The 16,682-nt window shown below is 48.6% G+C and overlaps 1 protein-coding gene across 1 annotated transcript in view; it reads right to left on the bottom strand.

The window, feature by feature from the left end:
• Window positions 1–16,682, bottom strand: part of POU2F3 (POU class 2 homeobox 3) — an 82,784-nt gene continuing 66,102 nt past the window's right edge. The window contains exons 7-13 of the mRNA XM_050759389.1: window positions 14,311–14,493; window positions 13,738–13,879; window positions 11,891–12,027; window positions 9,955–10,116; window positions 3,805–3,871; window positions 1,843–1,978; window positions 1–532 (exon numbers count right to left, since the gene is read on the bottom strand). Coding sequence (XP_050615346.1) covers window positions 493–532; window positions 1,843–1,978; window positions 3,805–3,871; window positions 9,955–10,116; window positions 11,891–12,027; window positions 13,738–13,879; window positions 14,311–14,493 — 867 coding nt within the window. The 3' untranslated portion in view covers window positions 1–492. The remainder of the gene's footprint in view (window positions 533–1,842; window positions 1,979–3,804; window positions 3,872–9,954; window positions 10,117–11,890; window positions 12,028–13,737; window positions 13,880–14,310; window positions 14,494–16,682) is intronic.

The raw sequence follows: 16,682 nt of genomic DNA, 5'->3' as shown, positions 1-16,682 counted from the left end.
TTTGGTGGAGATATCAGATTCAAATCTTTTCACAGATTTTGGGATCAGTTCAGGGATTGTGGCCAAGTTCAGAGTCAAAACTATTATCTCCACTTCCGGTGTTTGGCACTCCAGCCAAATGGTTGTCCCCAGAAGCCCACAGATGAGTTGGAGATTAACAGCAAGGAGTCTTTTCTCTGAAAGACCATTGCCACAGTGAAGCTGACTAAAATACTTGGAACTAGAAGGCAAGGGCATAGGCAAGGAAGGTGAAAACGGTAAGCTCCTAGGAGGGGCTATATATTTCAAGAGCATTGGGAGTCTGCACTTGGTTCAATCACAGTTTGGATCTCCGGAGGCCCTTGCTCCTGAAGAAGGCAAGAGTCTGGATTCATTGATAGTGGGGATTTTCTTGCACTCTTCGGAAAGCAATCTGTCTGTATATAGAAGGCATGATTCCCTTCCTTCCAGGCGGAATACAGGGCCCGGTGGAGTCGGAGAAACTTTTTGGTCTCAGTGGAGGTAGGTGGGATGATTCCATCGGTACCAAGATCTGGAAGGAAGAAAGAAGTCAATCCTAAAGCTAGTAATGTGATGGCATAAGGTGGGAATGGGGAGTGACTGTTAGCAGGTATAGGGGTTTTTGGGGGGAGGGGTAATAAAAACATACTGGAATTAGATAATGCTGATGGTTGCACAATCTTGTGAATATACTGAAAACCACTGAACTGTACACTTTAAAATGGTGAATTTTCTGGTATATGAATTATACCTCGAAGCAATTTTTTAAAGCTAGTAATGTATATTATATGGTTCTCTCTCTCTCTCTCTCTCAGTAGGGGTAGGTGAGGAGCTCCATTGTTTCGGGCTATGCAATAATTGGCCAATAAGAGCTGGCTGCCTTGCTGAACTGCCTGGATTTGGACAGGTGGGTTCATCTTTTCTGGCGAACTTAGGTCTGTAACCTACACATCTCTGTTTTGTTCTGAATCAAGGCAGAATCTCTCTCTCTCACAAGGCATCAGCTCTGAGAACACTTTTTTTTTTTTTTTTTTTTTGAGACGGAGTCTCGCTCTGTCGCCCAGGCTGGAGTGCAGTGGCCGGATCTCAGCTCACTGCAAGCTCCGCCTCCCGGGTTCATGCCATTCTCCTGCCTCAGCCTCCCGAGTAGCTGGGACTACAGGCGCCCGCCACCTCACCCGGCTAGTTTTTTTTGTATTTTTTAGTAGAGACGGGGTTTCACCGTGTCAGCCAGGATGGTCTCGATCTCCTGACCTCATGATCTGCCCGTCTCGGCCTCCCAAAGTGCTGGGATTACAGGCTTGAGCCACCACGCCCGGCTGAGAACACTTTTTAGAGTAGATTCTTTGCCTCATGAACTGAAGCCTAGGAGGCTGCCTTCCTCACTGCATCCCAGGTGGGAGTGGGGGACAGGAATTGGCACCACTTCCCTCTCTCCCTGTGTCAGCCATGCTTGAAGCCCAGGGTTTTCTTTGTGCCTAAGCTCTAGGCTCACATCAGAACCTCCTGAAAACTGGGTTCCTCGCATGAAGCCCAGCAAAGGACCTGGCCCTTTCTGACATGAGTGTTTGGAAATTTCCACCCTCAAAGTAAGGATGGAAATTTTGGCTTTGTTGACATCAGCTCCTTGCCAGGATGGCTCACTGACTGAAGCTTCTTTTTAAAATCCCTGCTCGCTAGGGATAAAGTCCAGTCTGGCTGTCGCTCTGTCCTCTCTCTACCACCCCATTCCTCTTTTCCAATCCTATCTATGACAAGCTTTCTTTCCCAAGGCATGGGCCCAGCTTCTCACATGTCCCTTGGCCCTGCTGGGATGCCTCTGCACCCTCCCCTCCACCTTACCCTGAAGAGTTAAAACTGGAGGCGGAGTTCACTGATGCTTTGGAGTTATTTTGAGATGCAGTGGGGCTGCTGGCGTGGAGTCCTGAGCCAGGAGATGAAGGCCTGCTGTTGTTCCCAGGGGAACAGGATGACGTTACTGAGGATAAGGAGAGGCAAAAACAAGGGGAAAATAATACTGCTGGATCCCGGGACATTGGGACATAGCCCCTCAGACACAAATTTCCTGGTGTAACCCCAAAGGGACCTCACCCTCTCCCTACCCACACCCACCTGACTACCTCCTGCCTCATTAGCATCAACTTCTGCCCACACCCAGAGGGGCTCTCATCCAAATGCTCTCTACAGCCCAGGCCCTGGAGAGTGGTGTGGCTGGTTCTGCAAGTCTAAGACTTGCCAAATGCAAGGACAGATGCCAAAATCATCCTACTCTGGGACACACCCAAGGCTGGGCACATGCAGCCCCGGACCAAGAGGCGGGAGGAGAAAAAGAACAAGAAGGAAGAGAGGAGGAAAGAAAGGCAGTGCATAGGGGAGAAAGAGAACTTGAGGCCACCATGAAAGATTGCCAGCTGCTCTAGTTCTCCTGACTCCACCAAGAAAAGGTGCATGGTTTTCTAGAAACTAGAGTAATGAACTGAGCTCATGGCTCATGCCTGTAAGCCCAACACTTTTGGGAGGCCGAGGCAGGAGGGCCGATTAAGCCCAGGAGTTCAAAACCAACCTGGGCAACATGGCGAAACCCAGTCTCTACAAAAAATACAAAAATTCGCCAGGTGTGATGACATGCACCTGTAGTCTCAGCTACTCAGGAGGCTAAGGCAGGAGGATCACTTGAGCCCAGGAGTTCGAGGTTGCAGTGAGCCATGATTGTGTCACCGCATTGCTTGGGCAACACAGCAAGACCCTGTCTCAAAAAACAAAACAAAACAAAAACAAAAAGAGCAATGAACTGGGAGTGAGGGGACCTCAGCCCTGTCTTGGTCCTTGGCCATCCACTCAGCAGCTCTGCGGCTGCTGATTTGTTTCACCTTCCTGAAACTCATTTTCATCCTCTGTGAAATGGCAGATTTTGTATCTGGATTAACTCTTGTGTTTGTGTTTCCCAAACTGTGTTCTATGAATAGGGTGGCATATATTTTATTATCCAAACTAAGACCCTAAGACACTTTGAAAAGTGGAGGGGGCCGAGTGCAGTGGCTCACTCCTGTAATCCCAGCACTTTGGGAGGCCGAGGCAGGTGGATCACCAGAGGTCAGGAGTTCAAGACCAGCCTGACCAACATGGAGAAACCCTGTCTCTACTAAAAATACAAAAAATTAGCAGAGTATGGTAGTGCACTCCTGTAATCCTAGCTACTGGGGAGGCTGAGGCAGGAGAATCGCTTGAACCCAGGAGGCAGAGGTTGCAGTGAGCTGAGATTGCGCCATTGTACTCCAGCCTGGGCAACAAGAGTGCAACTCTGTCTCAAAAAAAAAAAAAAAAAAAAAAAGACAAAGATTAAAAAAAAAAATAGAAAAGTGGAAGGAAATACTATTGATAATTATGTCAGGACATGAAGCAGACACTGGGACTATCCTGGCCACCCTGGGCATGTGATCATCCTGTCTAGTTCTTTGAAATAATCAGGTACTTTTTGAGGAACAGAGTATACTTTAGGAAGCCTTGCCTTCCTTGGGCCTTCCATACAGTTCATTTTGGAATGTTATGCACCTGAGTGCTTAGAAGTGCTGCAGTTAGAACAAAACAAAACAACAACAACAAAAAAATACGCTTGTTTAAACTGTGCATACTCAGCATTTTCCAAATTTACTTGATCATAGAACCCTTTTTTCCCAACACAGATTTTAATATCCTTTGAAATGCATTTATGGGATCCTGACTTAGGTAGATACCTTTCAGTTCTAATATCCCATGTTTTAAACAAATTCTGGTGTTATTCAGAAATCTCATTTTAAAGCTCACCTGTTCCAGGCATGGTACTGTGGACAGGAGGGACAGAGAGGGGACCCAGAGACCCTGAGGGAGATACCTGAAAAACAACAGAAGCTTGTAAATGTCCATTTCTGCTCCCTTCTCCAACTTCAGACCATTCTCCAAAGACAGTAGGTCCCAGACTCTACAGAGACCAAGAGCTTGGCTTCCTTGGTTATTTCCTAGCCCCAAACCTACGCGCCATCCTCCTTTCTATGGGAAGGCCTCTGGACCACATACTGGCATCCAGAACCAGGTCCAGTCTGCTCCGGAAGTTCCCTGGTGTCGACAGCCCCTGACAATGTGTATTGCCTGATAAAGTTTCTTTGGCACTGCCAAGCCGAAGGCTGCCTTGCCTGAGAGCCCCGGAGGTGAGCAAGACAAGCCTCCTGGGCCCTGCAGTGGCAGATACTGCTGGTTGCCTGCTGTTTCCTGGTCTCCATTGCTTTTTCCCTAAAAGAACCCTGCTTTTGCTTAGGACAGCAGGGTTGCTCAGCCTAGCAGCCTCTTTCGGGCTTTCCCACTCTGATAGATGAATGGAGCATGGACTCTCCAGAGGTAACCGGAGGTACTGAACTTTGGTCTCTGAAGATTTTTATTTTGCCCTGGAGACCTCACAGCATCATCAGCTCTGAGATTAGAAAGGGACCTGGGATAATTTTGTTTACCCTCCCATGTAATTCAGGACCCTCCTCCTCACTGTTACTATCCTAGAACAAGATGTAATAGAAAGAATAGACTTTGGAGCCCAACAGGTCTGGGAGTAAGACAACTCCACAATTATCTGTGTGACTTTGGGCAAGTTATCTAACCCCACTGAGATTTGGTTTTCTCATCTGTAAAATAGCAGCAATACTTCCATTATATATTTTAATTAAGACATAATGAGATAATGTCTGTAAATCTTCCAACCCAACAGCTGGCAAAGAGTGTCCCAGCTTGTTAAATGCTAGTTCTCTCCCTTTCTGGAGGAAGAAGCTATCAACTGCTATATATTTCTAGATATTATTCAACTCTTCTTTTGAGCTAAAATCTGTGTATTTTCACTGCCCCTTATTCTTCTCATGCTAACAGGGGAATCTTTGACCAGGTGTTTGCAAAGGCTATTGAAAGGTAGTTCTGGCCGGGCGCGGTGGCTCAAGCCTGTAATCCCAGCACTTTGGGAGGCCGAGACGGGCGGATCACGAGGTCAGGAGTTCGAGACCATCCTGGCTAACACGGTGAAACCCCGTCTCTACTAAAAAAATACAAAAAACTAGCCGGGCGAGGTGGCGGGCGCCTGTAGTCCCAGCTACTCGGGAGGCTGAGGCAGGAGAATGGCGTAAAAACCCGGGAGGCAGAGCTTGCAGTGAGCTGAGATCCGGCCACTGCACTCCAGCCTGGGTGACACAGCGAGACTCCGTCTCAAAAAAAAAAAAAAAAAAAAAAAAAAGGTAGTTCTGTTCTCTCCACTTTGGAAGATCCCATCCTAACAGGATGCGGCATGTACTCATTTCCTCATTAATCAGAAATGGTTTCCCTGTTTTCATTTACTTTTCCTTATACAATGAGCCTCCTCAGTAAGCTGAGGGCCTGTGAAGGGTGGAGACGGGTGTGGGGCACAGGTTGGGAGGGGTGGCAGAGTGGTAAGAGATGCTATCAATAATCTCCCTACCTCTTCTCCTCCTCTCCCTGCTGTCACACCCAAGACATGTGTTGTTGTTGTTGTTGTTGTGGTTGTTCTTGTTGGTTTGAGATGGAGTCTCTCTCTGTCACCCAGGCTGGAGTGTAGTGGTGCTATCACGCACGGTTCACTGCAACCTCTGCCTCCTGGGTTCAAGTGATTCTTCTGTCTCAGCCTCCCAAGTAGCTGGGATTACAGGCACCCGCCACCACGCCCAGCTAATTTTTGTATTTTTAGTAGAGACAGAGTTTTGCCATGTTGGCCAGGCTGGTCTTGAACTCCTAACCTCAGGTGGTCCTCCCACCTTGGCCTCCCAAAGTGCTGGGATTACAGGCGTGAGCCACCGCGCCTGGCTTTGTTGTTGTTTTTAAATAAATGATAATGTATTTGGTCATTGCGGCCAACTTGTTTCCTTCTGGAAACAGGCTAGGCATATGCAAACAGACATATATATGGTTCCCCCTTTTTTATTTTCTAGATATATTGTAGCATTCTGCCCACACTGATCTGCACCATTTTGCCTTCCCACCTGCTAATCATTTTATTCCAGAAGCAGAAGAAACTATGTCCTAGTCCCAAGGGACTGTCTCAATGAGACCTAAAGATAGGATCAGAAAATGTTCTCTCTCCTTTCCCTTCATGACATCACCAGTGTTAGTGTAACTATTTATTTAATGTCCTTCACTGCCATTAGGCTGTAGACTTCAAGAGAGCAGGGTAACGCCTGTGTGGTTCACTGCCACACCCCCAGTGCTTTCTACGGTCCCTGGAACGTCACAGCTGCTCAGTAAATATGTGTTGAATGAAAGCTGATGAGGAACGGGGCCCCTGCTTGGCTCCCTCGGCCCCCTCCATTTCTCATCATGTTGATGTCCTGGGTTGGTATTGAACCAAAGGGAGAACCTACTACTTCTCATCTGCTCTAAATAAAGTCCAATCTTGCAAGATTCCAAAGTTCCTATGACATGACCCAAGTTTCCTAACAAGGCCTACGATGCCCGACATAATCCAGCCCCTGCCTACCATTCCAGCCTCCTCATTCACACCCGCACTGCCTGGTGTCCAGCCCATTCTGGCCTTCTATGCTTCTTTCCGCCTACCCCACCCCACCACCAACCTGAGAACCTTTGTACATGCTATTTCCTCTACCTAGAATATTCTTCCCTCCCCTCACTCCTCCCTGCCTCCCCAGCTCAGACACTTTCCCTGTTAATATCAATGGTGACATTCATTCTTCTGGTGTCAGTGTAAACATCATTCCTCAGAGAAGCTCCTGACACTCTGGACTAGGTTAGGCACCTCATATACCTGTACCTCTTCTCTTAAGCCTTCATCACAAATAGCATTTGTTTGGTATCTGTTTTTCTGCTACACTGTGAGCAGGGATCACGTGTGCTGTTCACCACTGGAGCCCCAGTACCAAACATATAGTAGGTGCTCAGTGAATGCTTAAGGAAGAAATAATGAGTGAATATCATCTTGCCTCCAACTTAGCATGTTTAATGATCCCTTACAGAGTTTAGGGTACTTCAGCATCCATGGCCCATTATGATCCCACACTCATCAGCCCCTCTAATTTTAATCATGAACCCCTTGCTCTAGCCAGACTGAAATGCTTGCGATTTCCCAAATGCATCATGTTGTTTTATAATTCCATGCCTTCAGGCTGGGCGCGGTGGCTCACACCTGTAATCCTAGCACTTTGGGAAGCCAAGGCGGGCAGATCACTGAGGTCAGGAGTTTGAGACCAGCCTGGCCAACACGGTGAAACCCCGTCTCTACTAAACATACAAAATTAGCCAGGCTTGGTGGTGGGTGCATGTAATCCCAGCTACTCAGGAGGCTGAGGCAGGAGAATTACTTGAACCCAGGAGGTGGAGGTTGCAGTGAGCCTAGATCGCACCATTGCACTCCAGCCTGGGCAAAAAGAGCAAAACTCTATCTCAGAAAAATAAAAATAATAAAAATAAATAAAAAATAAAAAACCTCCATGCCTTCTCACAGGCTGTTCCTTCTGCCTTGTACACTACTCTTGCTAATTACTAATCTGTTCTCCAAACAAATTAGATATTCACCCTCCCGGGCCCCATTCTGATTTGGGCGTCTTTCCTCTTGTTTCCCAGGGCACTCCTATGGGGCTCATTCCTGCCCAACACTCCTCACATCTACTTGGTTGTAGTTTCTTGCCTTTTCTGGTCCCTCCTTTTCAGTTTCTTCCCTGATGCTCTTCCTTTGCCCATCTCGCGAAAGCTGGTGGCAAGGTCTTTGCTCTTTGCTTCCTCTACATAAACTCCATAGGCGAGTTCCTCCTCACCCAGGATTTCAACCACCACCTGCACACTTGTGACTCCCTAGTCCGTGTCTCCATCCCAGCCTTCCAGTCTCACTTCCAGACCCATAATCTCAAGTGCCCAAGGACATTCCCACATGGGTGTCCTGCAGCCTCGCTGTGCATCATGATGACATGAGAACTGAAATCATCACTTCTTGCCACTCCCAAGCCATCTCCTCCTGGTTTGCTTGTTCCGTAAATGGCAATACCATCTACCCAGTCAGCCCAGCCTGAACGCCAAGAGTCATCGCAGAGGATCCCCTTTTCTTCTCCCTGCCCCCATCCAGCTTTCCATTCATTAACCAAGACCTTCTAATGATTTCTGGAATCCCTCCCACCCTCTTCTTTCCTCCCTCCTGGGGTTGCTTTGCCCTCAGTCTTTCTCTACTGGCTACCTGCAGTCCCATCCTAACTGGCCTCCCTGAAACCCATCTTGGGCCTCTTTATCCTGCAGTCCTTTATCCTGCAGTCAGAGCGATCATTCAAAAAAGAGAAAATTATCATGCCAATATCCTGTGAAAATCCTTCAGTGATTCCCCCAAACCTTCAGTTCCTTAGCATTGTGGACAATCCCTGCACAGTCTGGCCCTTCTGATCTGTCCAGCCTCATCTTTCAACACTCAACCACTTGCAGTTCTGTGAGCTTGCCACACTGTCCCTGCCCCTGGGAGAGCTCCACCCACATTTATTTGCCTCTCATTCCTCTTCATCCTTTAGACTCAGCTCAGGTATTAATTATCTCCTTGGGGAAGCCTGTCCTAAACACCAGCTCCCAAGGCTGGTTAGCTGCCGCTCCTAAGTTCTCCTGAAGAAATGATCATGCTGTTTTCCATTCGTTTATTTACCTGCTCCTCTGCTAGGCAGTGAGGTCCTCTGGGACAGGGAACAAACAATATTTATCTTTGTATCCCCAGCACTTGGCACAATATATAGAAGGTAGTCGGTAGCTGGTTGGTGAAAGAATCAACAATGGTGTAGTTTTGGGGAAACAGCTGTGTTCCTCCCTGACAAGGCTGCATTTCACCCATCTTACAGTGCTGAAAGACTGAAGGGCAGCATCGTTCTCCCCAACTCCCTTAACCTTCAACCATCATCATCCCCAAAGAAGAAGCTTCCCACCCCCACCCTCCAGGTACCATTTCTCCCTGCATGGAAAAGATATTTCCTGCCCCCTAAACTTCATAGTCTGCCTAGAACTTCAAGTTGTTCCCAGCCCTGGCTTCTCCCTTGAACTCCAGAGTCACAGATATAACTCCTTCATACTTACTCTCGGATGCCTTGTAGGTATGTCCAACTTAATGTGACCAGCCCCAAATTCTTAGCTTTTTTCCTTGAACTTGCTCTTCCTGCAGTTTTCATCATCTCAAAAAAATGGCAGTGCTTTCCAACGCACTGCTCAGGCCAAAACCCTTTTAATCATCTTTGCTTCCTTTCTTGTATTCCGTATCTGAGCACATCATGCTGCTCCACCGTCAAAGTCTAGCCAGAATGCAACTGCTTCTCCTCACCTCCATGGCCACCACCCTAGGCCAAGCCTCCATCACACAGCCTGACCACTGTCATTCTCCTAACTGGTCTCCGGCTTCCACACAGATGATTCCCCACGTAGCAGCCCGTGTTAGCCAGCTCAGCCTTCTCTGGCTAGAGCTCTCCAATGGCTTCTCATTTTACCCAAACTGAAAGCCAGGGGCCTTTCAATGGCCTCCAAGACCTTGGGCGCTCTGCTTCTTGTTTCTTCTCTGACTTCTTCTCCTACTTTTGGTCCCCTTTCTCATTCTGTCCCCAGCCACACTGGTTGCCTTGCTGTTTCTTAAGCATACTGGATCTTTTCACTTGCTAGGCCCTCTGCCTAGAACATTCTTTCCCCCAGATATCCACATATTTAATTCCCTGACAACTCTAGGTCTCTGTTCACACACCCTTATCAGGGAGAGCCTCTCTGACCTCCCTACTGAAAGAGCATCTCCCCGCTATCCCCTTCTATTCCCTCGCCCTTCTTTAGTGTTCTTTATACTATATTCTATACAGCATCTCTTTGCTTATTTATTTACTGGATGTTCCCCTTCTTCCCTGCAGCTACCACTTTCCCCTCCAAGCATCATGTCCCTCCAGTTCTTGGCAGACAGCTTGGTTCCTGGCCACTCACCAGCCGGGAATTGTAGACAGGTGGTTTGATGGGTGTGGCCACAGGGCAGTTGATCCGCTTCTCCTTTTGGCGTCGGTTGCAGAACCAGACTCTCACCACCTCCTTCTCCATGGACAACTGCTCTGCAATCATGGAGATCTCCTCCGAGCTGGGTTTTGGGTTCTATAGGGACCGAAAGGACAGAGTATGGTCAAGAAAAGGGAATCAGGGGTGGGGAACAGAGGTCCCAAAGAAACAGGATACAACTATACATGGATCAAAAGCTTTAGAGTCAGACCTAGGATGAAATACTGGCTTTTTCACTTACTATATGTCCTTAGGAAACTTCCTTAACCTCTCTGAGCCTGTCTTATCATCTATGAAATGAGAATAATCATGCCCACCACATAGGATTATTGTGGGAATTAAATGAGAAAATGTGTGTAAACTGCCAAGCACAGGGCCTGACACAAAGTAGGGTTTCCACAGATGTAGGCTGCCTTTCCTTTGTTCATGAGTTCGGAGGAGAGGAGTCCATGCATGAGTTACGTGGGGCAGGCAGAGTCCCCAGAGCTGCTGCTCCCCTCTGTGTTCTTCCTTATAATCTGATAATCTGCTGTCCTTCTCCCTGTCATTTCTTTTTTTTGTTTTTTTTGAGACGGAGTCTCGCTCTGTTGCCCAGGCTGGAGTGCGATGGCGTGATCTCTGCTCACTGCAACCTCCACCTCCCAGGTTCAAGCATTTCTCTCTGCTTCAGCCTCCCGAGTAGCTGGGATTACAGTCATGCGCCACCACGCCCAGCTAATTTTTGTATTTTAAGTAGAGATGGGGTTTCACCATGTTGGGCAGGCTGGTCTTGAATGCCTGACCTCAGGTGATCCACCTGCCTCGGCCTCCCAAAGTGCTGGGATTACAGGCATGAGTCACCGCCGCCTGGCCTGCCTTGTCATTTCTTCCTGTCCTCCTGCCTCAAAGCAGGAAATGAGAAAGCTAAAACACATGGACCCATCAGGACTGTGGCACAGCAATACATGCTACATGGGTGCCACTCCCTTGTTCTGGTCCCTCGCACCTGGTCTTTAGCCCCAGCCACTTTCCCCCACTCCTACACCCTCCCTTAACCTTGCCACTCTAGGAAGCCTAAAAAGAAGGAAAAGCCAGTTGTTGTCATTCGGCTAGCTGGATGTGGGCACCAAATCTTTGAGCCAAATATGTGAGGAATCTGCCGGAGGGACGGCAGTCCTGGAGGCCTGGGGCCTTTGGAGATGTGTGGTACCCATGGCGGCTCTGGAGGCTGGGATCTAAGGGAGCCTGGCTAGGTGCTGGTTAGACCACATCTGTTTCTCAGCTTGCACAGGGCTCACAGCTTCCACTGGCTCAAAAATATGCTTTTGCTACAAGTTCCAAAAAATGTAGGTGTATAACATGATGACAAGTATTTAAATGTACACAGAAAAGAAGAGTAGAAGGAAATGAGGTCAGATGGCATTTGGTGATGAATATTCTTTTTCTTTCTACTTCCTTGTACTTTCCAAATTGCTTACAATAAGCATTTATTATATTTATAATTTGAAAAACATAAAATGTACTGCACAGAAAATAGAGAACTTATATACAATCCCCTGACTTTACTCCCTTTACTTCAGCTGGATACGGAGATACACTGTGTTCTGGGACCCTACAGCCCGTTCTTTAAATCTCCCGGTGAGAAAAACAGAGTCCTAAATAGATGTCAGGGCAAGAAGGGTCAGTGGAGGAGGAGGTTCCTGGAACCTGAGATGGCGAGCAGCTTTGCACTCCAATACCTGGGGGCCTGGAGTGGGATAATGTGTTTTCTGATTGTGTCCCAGGGCAGGTCTGAGGTGCTGAGGGGCTGGTGCCAAGCGGCCTGTGCCGTGTCTGCTCCCCCTACCTGTATGAGGCAGCCCACCCATGCCCACCCGAAGGTGCTGCTCACATCTTGAAACCTCTTCTCCAGAGTCAGGCGGATGTTGGTCTCGATGCTGGTCCGTTTCTTTCTCTTCCTTCCAAATACTTCACTGAGGCTGGGGTAGGAGCTGGGCGTGCTCACTGAGGGGTCTGACGGAGAGGACTCTGCGGGGACACGAAGGAGCAGAGGAAGCTCAGAGAAGGGGATGAGTGGCTGGTGCCTTCATGGATTTGAGGTCCAACAACCCTTCCTGATGGGCTCTGCAGTGGCATTTTCAGGGGCAATACCCTCCCCCAGCAGGGAGCCCAGAACAGACCAAGAATCCCACTTCTTTTCGTTGCGCAGGGCAAAGGCCCTCCGTGGCCCTCCATTGCCCCCCATGGCCTTCTGTGGCCCTCCGTGACCCTCCGTGGCCCTCTGAGGCCCCCACAGCAGTGTCTCCAGTGTTTGGGGTCATGGCTGAGGGATGCCCAGGCATCGGTGGCACATGTGGGTGTAAGTGGACACTGGCAGGACTCCTATGAGTAACACTGGTGAGGCTGCTGTTTACAGATATGCCTGGATGTGAATACTGAGCGAAATGTGAAATGGGATTTGGAGCCAAAAGCAATGGCACTTCGTGGCAGACTGTTGGTGTTGGAGGCATTTTCGTGCCAGTGCCAATGTTTGAGCTAAGGCTGTAGGGGCCATAGGAGGGATACCCCCGAGGAAGGATTCAGGCATCTGATGAGGACTAGAACTGGTCACAGGGCCCTTCTCCAGAGATTCGAAGACCTTCAGATCATTTCGCTCGTTTCAGTGCTTCCATAGAGGCTGTCTAAGGGGCAGCCCGTGGGGGGAACTTCCTGCCCCCTCCCATGCTTGTGTGTAGAGGCCCTTCTGTGGGAGTAACAGCCCTGGCTGGCTGCCCCACCCTTTCCTCCCTCTCCAGTGTAACCACCAATCCACGTGAATCTACTGAATAGAGCCCAGCCCTGGAGACTGGCTCATTCCCTCTCTCTGCCTAGGCTGGCGGTTCTCAACCAGGGGGGACTCCGCATCACCACCACTCCCCCTGGGACATTTGGCAATGTCTGGAGAGATTCTTGGCTGTTTCAACTGGGGGTGGATGCTACTGGCAACTAATGGGTAGGGACCAGGGATGCTCAAAACATCCTGCAATGCATAGGCCAGTCCCTGGCAACAAGAATGACCTGGCCCAGGATGTCCATAGTGCCAAGGTTGAGAAGCCCCATCTTAGCTAGTCCCTGCTGCCATACTCTTCCGCTCATTATTCCAAACGTGTGGTCCCTTGGCTTATACCCTTGATCTCCTGGAATGCCTCCCAGCCACCACCCCTCACTGAGTCCTCCCACAAACCCCACCCCTGCAGTCAGGCTTTCCTGACCAACCTGGGTTGCAGTAAGTCCCTGTCTGCTGAAAACCTACTCGAGAACTAGCCAGGGAAAGACCCTGTGTCATGCCTGTGGTCTCCACCTCCCAGTGAGACCCTAGAGGCTCCATTGCTGTTTCCCTGACCTAGACTTATTCCAGACAGCAATCTGCATAAGTGTGTCTGCTCTGCAGACCCAGACTTTGTCGCTGGCACGTTGTTCTAAGGTCTACGCTGAGTGGGATGGGGTAGGAATTGAATGGGGGCAAATCCTGATGGACACAGACCTAAATCCACATCCTTCTGAGGGCTTCTCAATAGTCAAGCTGACACTTTCATCTACACTTGCCTGTGCCCTGTGTCTTGTTTCTCCATCGGCTCCAGTCTCAGGAGAAGAAAGGGGTGTTAGGTATCAACTCCCAAAAGCCCCAACATGACAAGTCACTGGCCCTTCCCTGCAGAGCCCTCTAGGGCCCCTGGCATCTGTGTTTGTGAGGCCTACCTGCATCATTCAGCCACTTCTCCAGCAGGGGCTTGAGCTTGCACATGTTCTTGAAGCTCAGGTTGAGGGCCTCAAATCGCGAGATGGTGGTCTGGCTGAAGTCGTTGCCATACAGCTTTCCCATCGCCAGCCCCACATCTCCCTAAGCGTGGGGACCGAGGGGGAGGAACATGAGAGGCAGCCTCCTCCTCTTGTTTGCCCACATCCTGCATGGTCCTAGCATCGATCACACAGCCAGCCTGAACCTTCGAGTGCTCACCCATGCTCAGCTGCCTTCCAAGTCTCCTCCCTCTAAGGTGAAGAATCGGTTTCTTTCTCTCCTTAGACTCTGAGTGGACCATGCCCATGTGCTCGGGAGAGCCAGCCCCTTTTCCACCTCTCATTCTCCTCCACCAGCAACGTCCTCAATTTCCCTACCAATGGCGACTGTGCCCTATTCTCAGAGAACTCAGGGACACGATGAGCTGGCCCCAAACACATCGAGCCTCTGGTCGCTCTTGAAACCTGCACTTGGGAAGCCCAGTCTCCAGCCGCTCAGCTCAATTTCTTCTATCTTTTCCCCTAAAACCAAACCTGTGTGAAGCCCAGCTTAATGCGCCTCTGCTTGAAGGTCTTGGCAAACTTCTCCAGTTCTTCAAGGTCACTGGGCTCATCGGCCCCTCCAGAGCTGGGTAGATGCTTGGACACCGGGAGATGCTGGGATGCTTCCAGGTGGGGTTCTAAAGAGGATCCTGGCAGCCCAGGGCGCCCAACTGCCTGATAGGAAACACGCCAAGCAGATCCACCACAAAGATCAATAAATAACAATTTCTGATTTTTTTTTTTTTTTTTTTTTTTTTTTTTACTAATAGGCCCACTTAGAGGATGACAGATCCCTGGATACACCCTGGGTACATTTGAGTCCTATTTTTTTCCAATGGCATGGAAGTAGAGATTGAAGTTTCTATGAATGTATAGCAAATAACTGGAATATCTGGGTAGAAACATCAGGAGTGCAGGATAGGGAGGTGGCCTGAGTTTAGCCTGTGACTCACTATTTGAGTCTTAGCAGGTTACTTCCTCCTTTCAGTTTTCTACCATAAAAGGAGCTAGCAGGGTTGTTTACAAAGATTCCCAAAACAAATCACAGAACTGGACCAAGAAAAGGTTGCTTGCCTTTTTTTTTTTTTTTTTTCCATAAAGCGAGTAACTGAGGTGTTGAACAGGCATTAACTGAAGATAACAGGGAATATCCAAGAACTCGTGGCCTTCATAGAACTTTCCTGAAATGTCAAACTCTTGTGCATCATTTTACTTTCTAAACCACCATTTTCTTTCATGAAAGTGTTTTATTTTTAATCAAAGGTATTTTAATCAGTACCTTTATAAAATGCACCTTGATCTCATTTGGGATGTTAGGAGATATTCTTTCTTCTTCTTTCTTCTTTCTTCTTTCTTCTTTCTTCTTTTTCTTCTTCTTCTTCTTCTTCTTCTTCTTCTTCTTCTTCTTCTTCTTCTTCTTCTTCCTTCTTCTTCTTCCTCCTCCTCCTCCTCCTCCTCCTCCTCCTTCTTCTCCTCCTCCTCCTCCTCCTCGTCCTCCTCCTCCTCCTTTTTTTTTTTTTTTGAGACAGGATCTCACTCTGTCACCCAGGCTAGAATGTAGTGGCACAATCACTGTTCACTGCAGCCTCAACCTCCTGGGCTCAAGCCATTCTCCTGCCTCAGCCTCCTGAACAGCTGGGACTACAGGCATGTGCCACCCTGCCTGGCTAACTTTTGTTTTTGCAGAGACAGGGCTTCATCATGTTGCCCAAGCTGGTCGTGAACTCCTGGGCTCAAGCAATCTACCTGCCTTGGCCTTCCAAAGTGCTGGGACTACAAGCATGAGCCACTGTGCCCAGCCAGATATTCTTTCTTGAGCTTATTTTCATAGGAAAATGTACTCTTAAACCTAGAACCATGTTGTGCCTATTTGGGGTCAGGAATGAATCCAATCTTAAAGACATCTATCATTCCACAAGGATAGAGTGAAATCTGGGCCTCGGGGTCCAGGCACTGTGTCCAGCTCAGAGGGCTAAATCCACCTCTTCTCTCCTTTTTGATTTAGTTTGTGTATACTAGGGTTAACATTATTTCTTCTCCTCTGGGATATTTAGGTTTACCATTCAGATAGGCATCCTTATCATGAAGAAGGATGAAAGGACCAGAGAGAAGTTTAGGAGTCTTTCCCCCAATGAAGGGTCTTTTAGTCTGAAACCATCATGAATTTGGTTCTTATTTTGCAGGGAAGGGATGTGTGAGGAGAGTGTGGTATAGACCAGACCCTCAGGACAAAGCCCCAGTCCTCTTTGAACCTTCCTTTTATTTGTTCTTTCATTTGACAAAGACTTATGGGGCTCTCTGCTAGACCTTCTCCCTCCTCCTTTCATCTTGAATCCACTGGCAACCTGCACTGATTCAACTTCCCAAAACATCTCCTCAATCATCCCCTCTTCTTATTGCCACAACTCTTAAGCCAATCCTTTATGACCCCTCCCCTGGATGATCTTCATAATCTTCTGTGTGGTCTCTCTGCTACCAGTCTCTCCGTGCCAAAATACGATAAGATATGAGAGTTGATCTTGAATATTCTAAGATCTCTTCCAGCTGTAAACCCACGCCAGGAGGAGGTGGAAGAGCCACTCGTGGTGCTGGTGTCCACATTTCAACCACTAGATGGCGAGCTTCCCCTCCAGGTACTTTTAGTGGCCTCAGCCCTCTCTGAAGGCAGGGCTCTTGGTGAGCCACCCGGCTCTTAGCACAGAGATCTCTGCAGTCATTCCCAGCCATTCTGCCCAACCATCTGTGCAGAACCATCTCCTGCAGCTGTGCAGGTTATTAACTGTGCAGGGGCACCCAGATCAGGAGAAGAATGGCAGCTAAGATACAGCTCATGCTGCTGTCGCCAATCTGTGCACCCTGGCATG

Source organism: Macaca thibetana, chromosome 14 (assembly GCF_024542745.1).
Source record: "Macaca thibetana thibetana isolate TM-01 chromosome 14, ASM2454274v1, whole genome shotgun sequence".
NCBI lineage: Eukaryota > Metazoa > Chordata > Mammalia > Primates > Cercopithecidae > Macaca > Macaca thibetana.
Note: the sequence above shows the minus strand (reverse complement) of the source record. Positions and strands in the feature narration are given on the sequence as shown.